Genomic DNA, 10,350 nt, shown 5'->3' on the forward strand with positions numbered 1-10,350 from the left:
CCGTGTCCCCTGCATCAGCAGGCAGACTCTCAACCACTGCGCCACCAGGGAAGCCCTCAGGCTTCTTTTATACTAAACAGGAGGGGCATGGTTAGTGGTTGCAAACTTCTTGGTGTCAGAATCCTTTGTTCTAGCAGCTGTCCATGTAGGTCAGGTCATGATGTTCCTGTAAACCTCCAATAAGACAAATGTGCTGTTGTGCAACTTTTTAATCTCTATATCAATGGAAAAGTGTTACACTTTTAAAGGTCAGAGCTTTGAGAATGGGCTGTCCTGTATATTTCAGGCTACAAGCAACATTCTTAATTTGTAGCAAAAGCAACAGAAAACAAAGGTTAAAGTAAAAGAAACAGATCCAATATGGAGTGAGATTTGTTCTTCCCTATTACAAATCTTGGCTCTGCCACATATTAGCTTGTGACCTCAGGTGAGTTATTTAACTTCTCTGGGCCCCTCAGTGTTCTTGTCTGTAAAGAATAGTAAGTCTTATTTATAAAGAGTAAATGATGATTCACTTTGCTGTACAGTAGAAACTGACACAATATTGTAAAGCAACTATACTCCAATAAAAACTAAAAAAAAAGAAAAGAATAAATGAGATAGTAAGCGTGTAGTGTTTAACATAGTGCTTGGCAAGTAATAGGCGTTAAAGGAGTGATTAACATTATTACAATGATCAGATACATAGCACTGGACTAGGAACATTCTTCATATTCAACCTACCTTTGAGGTATGCCTCCACACGTGTTCTCTTTTCTTAATTGTTCTGTGACTTCATTGTGTCCCACCTTGTACTTCTGAACAGCAAAAATGAAGTCAACTCTTCCTTTGTTCCATCTCAAGTCCTCCTCCTCCTCCATGACGACTCCTAAGATTTCTTTAGTTCTCAAGGATCCCTTCCTTTTCTGAACGACTGAGTTACCTCTTATATCCAGAAGCCAGTTAATTGATTGCTCTGTACCTTCATATATGCTGTTCAGTCTCCCCAAATACGCTATAGGCTTCTGTAAGATTCCGTTTTTTTTTTTTTTTTTTTTTGCGGTACGCGGGCCTCTCACTGTCATGGCCTCTCCCGTTGCGGAGCACAGGCTCTGGACGCGCAGGCTCAGAGGCCATGGCTCATGGGCCCAGCTGCTCCGCGGCATGTGCGATCTTCCTGGACCGGCGCATGAACCCGTGTCCCCTGCATTGGCAGGCGGACTCTCAACCACTGCGCCACCAGGGAAGCCCTCCGCTCCTTCTTTTGACTGTCATAGCAGAGCACTGAAGCTATCAAAGGATCTCAGTGAATAATTAGTAGGTGAGTTGATATACTGTGCCCACCAATGACACAAGCCTAGTTCAAGAGCAATTCAGGATTTTAGGGACCCATTATTTCCAAACCCAAATCAGCACATGTGATTTTGTCAAGTACAAGTTGACTTAGGGGAAAGTGGAGCAGAAGATTTGAAATTGGGACTGTTCCAGAAAATTCAGGAGGTGTCTTCATGATTCAGGTAGAGAATAGCCATCAGTGTAGGAAATTACTCTTCTCAGTGAATCTTCTTGGCATGCAAAGTATTTTTAAAAGTCTGGTTTGTAAATCTCATCTGGCCAATGAAAACTTGATGACCTCTCTGGTTGTTTCTTCTTCTTTTTTTTCTCCTCTTCCTCTTCCTCCTCCTCCTCTTCTTGCTCCTCCTTCTTTTTAACAAATTAATTTTGTGTCGAGGAACTGGGACAATAAGAGTGATTGGGAAAAACAAATAGACAAGGAGAACCTTAAGGTAACCTTAAATTTTAACTTTAAATTTTTATAAGAATGTTCTGGGTGGTCAGTGTGACTCCTATTTACTCTTATATAACTCCTATAAAGCATATATAAATATGCTTTCTGCAAAAGAAGTGTTCCAAAAAAATTTGTGTAAGTTGATTTCTGGAAAGGCTTATCATATTTTGAATACACAGAAGATCTTTATAGACATTCTACACTGATTCCTTTTGTCAAGAAACAGGTGTCTTAGTTGTGTGTTGTTGTATAAAAAATTACCCCAACATTTAGCAGCTTAAAGCAACAACATTTATTATCTCTCAGTCTCTGGGTCAGGCATCTGGTGCTGCTTATCTGGGTCCTGTGGTTTAGGCTTTCTACTATCAAGGTGTCAGCAGAGCTAGTCATCTCCAGGTCAATTGGAAACGGATTCATTTCCAAGTTCACACATGTGGATTTTGGCCAGAGGCTTCCTACAGTTCCTTACTTGTGGGTCACTCCATAGGGCAGCTCACAATATGTACATTTGCTTCACCAGAGCAAGCAAGTGAGCAGAGCCAGAGAGAGAAAGAAAACCATCAAGACAGAGTCACAGTTGTTTATAACTAAATCTCAGAAGTGACAGCCCATCACCTTTATTGCATTCTATTTATCAGACGTGACTTGTTAGATCCAGCCCACACTTCCGGGTTGGGGATTATACAAAGACAAGGAGACCACGAAGTGTGTATCATTGGCGGCTGTCCCAGAGGACAGGGGACAAAGACAAACAATGGTCTTCGTTAATCTGGATTTTTGCATTTTAAATTTATGTGACATACCTCTGTGCAAAGTGGAGTTGAGAACTTCCTAATTCATGTTTCATCTGCTTGCATCCCCTAAGAAAATCCTTGTGGAGATAACTTAGTTAGTCATTTAGAGTTAACCTCCTCTTTCTCTAGGCTCATTCATCAAATTATAGGTTAAATCGGAAAGAAGCAAAGAAAAGACCATAAAAGGAATGAAGCTGGCACTAAAATTTTTTTCTTACTGTAAAAAATTTTCAAGATACAGAAAAGTTGAGAAAGTAGTATAATAAACTGCCAAGTACCCATTACTCAGAAGAAGCAGTTCTAGCATTTATTGAGCACCTGTGCCGATCATTGTGCAAAATGTTTCCGGAAAATTGTTTTCACTAATCCATTCAACAAGCTTGTAAAATAAGTATTATTTTACTTAAGGATAAGGTAAATATTACACTCTGTATGGAGAATACTGAGACTCAGGATGGGGTAAAAAAATTGCTCAAGGTTATACAACTAGCAGAGCTAGGATTTATTGTATTTTATTTATTTTCTCCAATTTTTTTTCTACTTCAGTATCACTCCTTTTCTCTTCTTTTCTTTATGTTACTATTGTCCTACAACTATACATCTTTATGAATTATAAGCCCATCAACAGTTTTATAATTATTGCTTTTTGCATCTGTCTTTTAAATCATATAGAAGGAAAAAGTTACTAACAAGGATAAACTTATGCTGTCTTTTGTATATATTTACCTATGCAGCTACCTTTACTGGTGCTCTTTGTTTCTTTGTGAGAATTAGAGTTACTGTCTAAGGTCTTTTTACCTCATTTGAAGGAGTCTCTTTAGGATTCCTTGTAGGGTAAGTCTGCCTTTGATCTGATCACTTGATTCTATTTCTATTTCTAAAACTATTTCTATCACACCTTACGGGCAGGGAGAACCCATGAGTCCCAGGACCAGCTTCCCACGAGGTACTCAGTTTCATCAACCTGGATGTTGATCTGGCCAGAATTTCTCAACACTCTCGTGAATCCTTTTCACTTTTCACTGCTATAGAGACTTTAATAAGCAAGTGAGTTGCACTGCTTTCTTGGTCCATTTTGTCCAATATCACAATACTACAGCCAGCCAGGGGTCAAGAAACAGTGAGCCAAGGAATAAGTAGGAACTGATACCCATAGATGTGATGTAAGTTAAAAAAACATGCGGATAATTTAATCATAGATCTAGTAAGAAAAGCAGTGAGTTTTTTCTGAAGTCAAGTAGTAAAATTAGAAATCGAGTGATCAGATCAAAGGCAGACCAAAGTCAAGCCAAATCTAAGCAATTAATCAGCTATGACCATCATAACACAAAATCTGTGCATTACCTAACCAGGACTAGTTTTGTTCAATGCTTGCAGCTCTGTAGATGACAGTATCAGGATTGCATAGTATTCGCCTGGTAGAAAGCTCAAAACTGGGCATAATCTAGGACGTGGAAGGGAGAACCAGGATTCCTCCTCTGGGTCCTATCCTTCCCATTGTGTTAAACTGGCATTTCTTAACTTTGAATAATGTATGCAGGGCTTCTCAGGGTGTGAAAGAGGCATGGATATCTTGAAGCTCCAGGTATAATTTTAAAAAGAAGAAAATGTGCTATGTTTTAAACATTTAATTTTGTCAGTGTATCTCAGTTACAATATGTGCATCTTCATTTTGGAGAGAACATTGAAAAATCTGAGTTTCTTGTCTTTGTAAAGTGTGAGACCCATGATCAGTGGGCCTTCTGGTCAACTTCCCTCTTCCCAGCCATACCCTGTGATAGCTCAGAAGGCAGACACCCTATTAAAACGTATGGGTTTTGTAAACTGATTCATGCTTACCACCAAAAATTAAGTACTACAGAAAAGTTAAAGAAGAAAGTAAAAAACAAAAAACCAAGCAAAACAAAACCCACTATCAACTACCCAGAAATAATCATCATTAACTTTTGGCAGACAAGATCTTTGTCATCATCTCTCTTTATATGTATCCTTATGCGTGTATAGATATAATTCTATAAAAATAGGATCTCAGAGGGCTTCCCTGGTGGCGCAGAGGTTAAGAATCCGCCTGCCAATGCAGGGGACACAGGTTCGAGCCCTGGTCCAGGAAGATCCCACACGCCACGGAGCAACTAAGCCCGTGCACCACAACTACTGAGCCTGCGCTCTAGAGCCCATGTGCCACAGCTACTGAAGCCTGTGTGCCTAGAGCCTGTGCTCCACAACAAGAGAAGCCACCATAATGAGAAGCCTGCACACTGCCATGAAGGGCAGCCTCCGCTCACCGCAACTAGAGGAAGCCCATGCGCAGCAACAAAGACCCAATGCAGCCAAAAATAAAATTATTTAATAAAAATAGGATCTCATCATAAATGCTTTTCAAAAATAAAAAGCATTCAATTTTTCTTTACTTGAATTTAACAGGAGAAAAACAAATGAAATTGACAGAATTGCTCAACCTCAGATTAATAAGAATTTCTTCATATCAAGCAATTTTATTTCCTAAAAAATAAGTCTAAAATTTCAGAAGATTCTTTCACTTAAAAAAAAAAACAAGGGACTTCCCTGGTGGGACAGTGGTTAAGAATCCACCTGCCAATGCAGGGGACATGGGTTCGAGCCCTGGTCCAGGAAGATCCCACAGGCGGCGGAGCAACTAAGCCCGTGCACCACAACTACTGTGCTCCAGAGCCCGCGAGCCACAACTAATGAGCCCACGTGCCACAACTACTGAAGCCCATGCGCCTAGAGCCTGTGCTCTGCAACAAATGAAACCACTGCAACGAGAAGCCCGTGCACCACAACGAAGAGTAGCCCCCGCTCACTGCAACTAGAAAAAGCCCGCACACAGCAACAAAGACCCAACACAGCCAAAAATAAATAAATAAATAATAAAATAAATCTATAAAACAAACAAAAAAACCCCCCAAATACCAAAAGACTTCCACTTGAACAGTGTCTATGGACTTCCTGCTCTGAAGATGAGAAACTTGACACTATCCTTACCTCATCCCTTCAAGACCACATTTCTGGTAAGCCTATTTTTACTTTTACCTTATCAAGATTAATAATTTGCTCTCTCTGGTAAACATAATTCTCACAACACTGCTTTTTCTTTAAACCATTGAATGAGTTTAATGACCCACCATTCATTGGCCATGGAACCTCCATTTCTAGTTTCTTTCGGCTTGCTGTATTTTGATGTTGGATGACTCTCAAAGAGCTTGTGAGCACTAAATTTCATGAACTGTTGCTTATTTGAGAAAGTCTGTTTCTTACCTTTATGTTTCAAGTACAATTGATTGGACACAAAATTACACTTTGATTTTCCTGGGAAAAATTTTCTGGTGGATTAAGTCTTCTCTTTTTGTCATTAAATCTTTCAGAACTTTTTGTTTTACCATTTGCTTCTTTTCTTTAGGAATATCAATTATTTTTATATTAGATTTCCCTTGTCTGTATTCCATATCAGTAATCATCACTAATAATTTTCATCTTTTTAAATTTCATACTGTTGTTTTCAGCTGTACATATTTTATTTTGGGTTGCTTTTCTGTGGCCTTTATCTATGAAAAGACTTGGTGACCCACCTGGACTTGCCTTTTAGCACCTTGACCATCAGCATCAAGGACCTGCATAGTTTTTGGCCTTGTTCATTTTCCTTCTTCCTTAGATCAAAGACTCCTTGCTTCACTTCTTAAATGGGTCAATCCATCTCACTGTAACCTCTTCAAGAGCAGGAGGAAATTTAGGTAGTTGTTTTATAATCCTTAATTTTATTCTGAGGAAATGAGAGAAAGATCATGTAGGTCAAGAAGCATAACCATGAGAGATGGTGGTACTATATAAGTTAAAGAGGATAGGTTGGGTAAGGCAGGTTGGATTATCTTTAGGCTATGGAGTTTGGGTTTTATTCTTAGTATACTGGGTGGGTGGGAGGAGAGTGGAGAGTGGTGGTCATTGAAGGACTTTAAATAAGAAAGGACTGTGCACTCATATGTTTTGAAGTTAACTGTAGTTGTAGGATGGAGAATGAATTGGGTAGGATGAAGAGTAGAAGATAAAAGATCAGTTAAGGAACCTTACATCTACTCATTAGAGATAATTGCAGACTAAGTGAGGCATTAAAAATAGGAAGAAGAGGGACTTCCCTGGCAGTCCAGTGGATAAGACTCCCAGTGCAGGGGGCCCGGGTTTGACCCCTGGTCAGGGAACTAGATCCCATATGCTGCAATTAAGAGTTCGCATGCCACAACTAAAGATCTCACACGCTGCAACTAAGACCCAGCGCAACCAGATAAATAAATAAATATTTTTTAAAAAATAGAAAGAAGAAACATATTACTTTTTTTTTAAATGAAGGGAACTGGATGGATTAAATATATTTTTGCATCCATAACAACTTGATATGTAATAGCTAAATGTGGAAAGGATCAAAAATTGTTCATCAATAGGTGAGTTTAAACAATTGTGATATTTCCATACAGTGGAACACTACTCAGCAAAAAAGGAATGAGCTATTAATGCATACAACAATGTAGATGAATTGTAAAATAATTATGATGCATGAAAGAAGTCTGACAAAGAGTTCATACTGTATGATTCTATTTATTTAAAGTTCAAGAAAGTGCAAAATGAGCTATAGTGACAGCAAGCATATCAGTTACTGCTTGGGGATGGGGGTGTGGGGTGATGGGGGGGTGGGCTGGCAGGATTCCAAGGGGGCATTAGGAAACTTTTGGGGGTAATGGATTTGTTTATTATCTTGATTGTGGTGATAGTTTTGGGAGTGTACCTGTGTCAAAACTAATTAAATAATACACCTATTTTATCTTAATTATGGGCAGTTTATTTCATGTCAGTTACACATCAATAAAGCTGTTTAAAAAACTCAAAATATTTTTGAGCTGCATTAGTGGTATTTGGTGAAGGGAATGTGGGAGAGTGAAACAACAAAGATGACGATTAGGTTTCTGAAATGAGCTATTTTCTATGAAGACATTTAAAGCCATGGCATGGGAGACACTACTGAGAGTGAGAATGAAGAAGACCTGGGACTGAGTGTAGAGGAAAGCTGACATTCACAGGCTGGGCAGAGGAGAAGCTGGTATCTTATTTCTTTGTGCAAATGCACCAAAGTTTATTTAACTCTTTTTGATGGAGGACACACTTACTTCTAATGCTTTTAACTTACAAACAATGTTGCAATGAATAACCTTATATATGTGTTGTTTTGGAAGTGTGTGTGTGTGTGTGTGTGTGTGTGTGTATGTGTAATTTGCAGGATAAATTTCTCTAAGTAGAATTTGCTTACGTATATACACTAATATGTTTAAAATAGATAACTAATAAGAACATGCTGTATAAAAAAAATAAAATTCAAATAAATAAATGAAAGAATTTGCTGGATCAAAGGGATGAACAGTTATGATTTTGAATGATAATGCTAAACTCCCCTTCATAGTTGCACGAATTTATATTCCTATGAGCAATAACCATTGCTCATAGGAATGTAAATTAATCAGCAAAATAATAATCAGCATCAAAATAATCAAACCACTATCCATCAAGATACAGGAAAAAAATAAATGCATAGATTTAAGAATATTTGCTTCTCTTGAACTTTAGTAGCAGAAGAACTGTTCTCATGCTCCTGACAACACTTACGCAACAGGACGCTGGGGGACCTGGGGGCCTGGTGCCTGGGCCTTCAAGAACTCCTCGAGTTGTTCCATCTTCTCAGCTCGGGCGCGCTGCTCCCGGTGACTCGGCGCCAGGCTCAGGAGCACGCTCTTCACCCGGCACTGGACAGCTGGCCGCCCGAAGACGGTGATTTCCACCAACTTCCCGGCGTGAACTGCGTCCACCGTCAGCAGGGCCTGGCTCATCCACTCCATTTCCGGAACCACGGCTCGGCCTGGGCCGAAGATCGAGTCGGCCAGCCACGCCTCCAAATAAAACACCAGCAGGTTCCTCAGCTTCTGCACAGGAAACCACCACGGCCGGGAGCGAATCCGTGGCGGCGGAAGTGGAAACCCCAGCAGCCCGTCCCCCAGAGCCTCGGCAGCGCCCGCGTAGTCGGCTGTGCTGGAACCGGCAGCCCGCGGGTCAGGGGCGAGCAGCTCTCGCGGGATTTTCTTTCCCCATAACCTCATTAACACAGAGTATTATCTGGCTTTTGACCTTTGCTAATCTGGTAAGTGAAAAATGGTAGCTCTGGATAATTATAATTTGTATTCTTTCATTATGAGTGAGATTGAACATCTTTTTATGTTTAAAAGGTATTTGTATTTCCTTTTTTGGGGATTGTTGTCCATTCAAAAAAGGGAGTTACTGGTTTTTGGGGTTTTTTTTGCGGTACACGGGCCTGTCACTGTTGTGGCCTCTCCCGTTGCGGAGCACAGGCTCCGGACGCGCAGGCCCAGCGGCCATGGCTCACAGGCCCAGCCGCTCCGCGGCATGTGGGAACTTCCCGGACCGGGGTACGAACCCGTGTTCCCTGCATCGGCAGGCGGACTCTCAACCACTGCGACACCAGGGAAGCCCCAGGTTATGGGTTTTTTTTCTTAGCACTTTATACATGCTATAGGAAAAGTAGCCCTTTGTTTGCAATATAACGATGTAAATGTGTTTTCCCAGTTTGTTATTTATCTTTGGAATTTATTTTCCCAGTTTGTTGTTTGTCTTTTGAATTTGTTTATGGTGGTTTTTTTTTTTTTTTTTTTTTTTTTTGCGGTACGCAGGCCTCTCACTCTTGCGGCCTCTCCCATTGCGGAGCACAGGCTCCGGACGCGCAGGCTCAGTGGCCATGGCTCACGGGCTCAGCTGCTCCGCGGCGTGTGGGATCCTCCCGGACCGGGGCCCGAACCCGTGTTCCCTGCATTGGCAGGCGGACTCTCAACCACTGCGCCACCAGGGAAGCCCTATGGTGGCTTTTGCCTTGCAGAAATGTTTGATTTTTATATTGTCAAATTTATAAATCTTGGGACTTCCCTGGCGGTCCAGTGGTTGACTCCGCGCTTCCACTGCAGGGGGTGCAGGTTTGATTCCTGGTCAGGGAACTAAGATCCCACATGCCATGCGGTGCGGCCAAAAAAAAAAAAAAAAAAAAGAAAAAATTATAAATCTTTTTGTTTATGGCCCTTGAGTTTTGTGTCATAGTTAAGAAGGCTTTTCCCACTCTGAGTTTATTAGAGTTCTCTCATGATTTCTTACAGTATATTTATAGTTTCATTATTTAAACTGAGATCTTTGATCCAATAGGAGATTTTCCTGGTGTAAAGTGGGAAGTACTGATACAACTTTGGTTTTATTTTTAGATGGCTCCCTGTTTTCTCCAAATCATTTATAATATAAATCTGTCTTTTCACTATTGAATTTAAGGTTCCATCTTCATCTTTACTAAGGGAGAGAGAAGGCTTATGTATGGAGGTTGTAGAATATATTTGAATGCTAACGGGAATGATCCAGTAGAGACGGAGAGAACTGAAAATTCAAGAGTAAAATCCCTGAGATAGTGAGAGAACAAGATTCGGAACAGGTTAGTAATAAATAATGAAGGGTGGCATTTTTGAGGGTTTCTTATATGCCAGGCAATGTTTCAAATGCTTTACCATGGATTAAACAATTGAATCCTCTGAATAAGAGTACATTCCTACTTATTATTCTTAATTAGTATAACCACTGTGAGCCCCACCTGCCCATTTATTTATTTATATATACACCTCTCTCCCCACCTCAGTGAACTTCTTCACTGGTACATGTTCCCTTGCCTGGCAAATAAATAAA

The 10,350-nt window shown here is 40.4% G+C and overlaps 1 protein-coding gene across 1 annotated transcript; it reads right to left on the minus strand.

Moving 5' to 3' along the window:
• Positions 1 to 8,225: 8,225 nt before the first annotated feature.
• On the minus strand, positions 8,226 to 8,750 carry LOC113631213 (oocyte-expressed protein homolog). Its single transcript, XM_027127519.1, has one exon. It carries the CDS (start codon positions 8,715 to 8,717, stop codon positions 8,226 to 8,228), a length of 492 nt encoding a protein of 163 aa, XP_026983320.1. The 5' UTR covers positions 8,718 to 8,750.
• Between the last annotated feature and the right edge of the window lie 1,600 nt (positions 8,751 to 10,350).

Source organism: Aethalodelphis obliquidens, unplaced genomic scaffold, assembly GCF_003676395.1.
Source record: "Aethalodelphis obliquidens isolate GAN/ISIS:26980383/991018 unplaced genomic scaffold, ASM367639v1 scaffold31, whole genome shotgun sequence".
Taxonomy (NCBI): domain Eukaryota; kingdom Metazoa; phylum Chordata; class Mammalia; order Artiodactyla; family Delphinidae; genus Aethalodelphis; species Aethalodelphis obliquidens.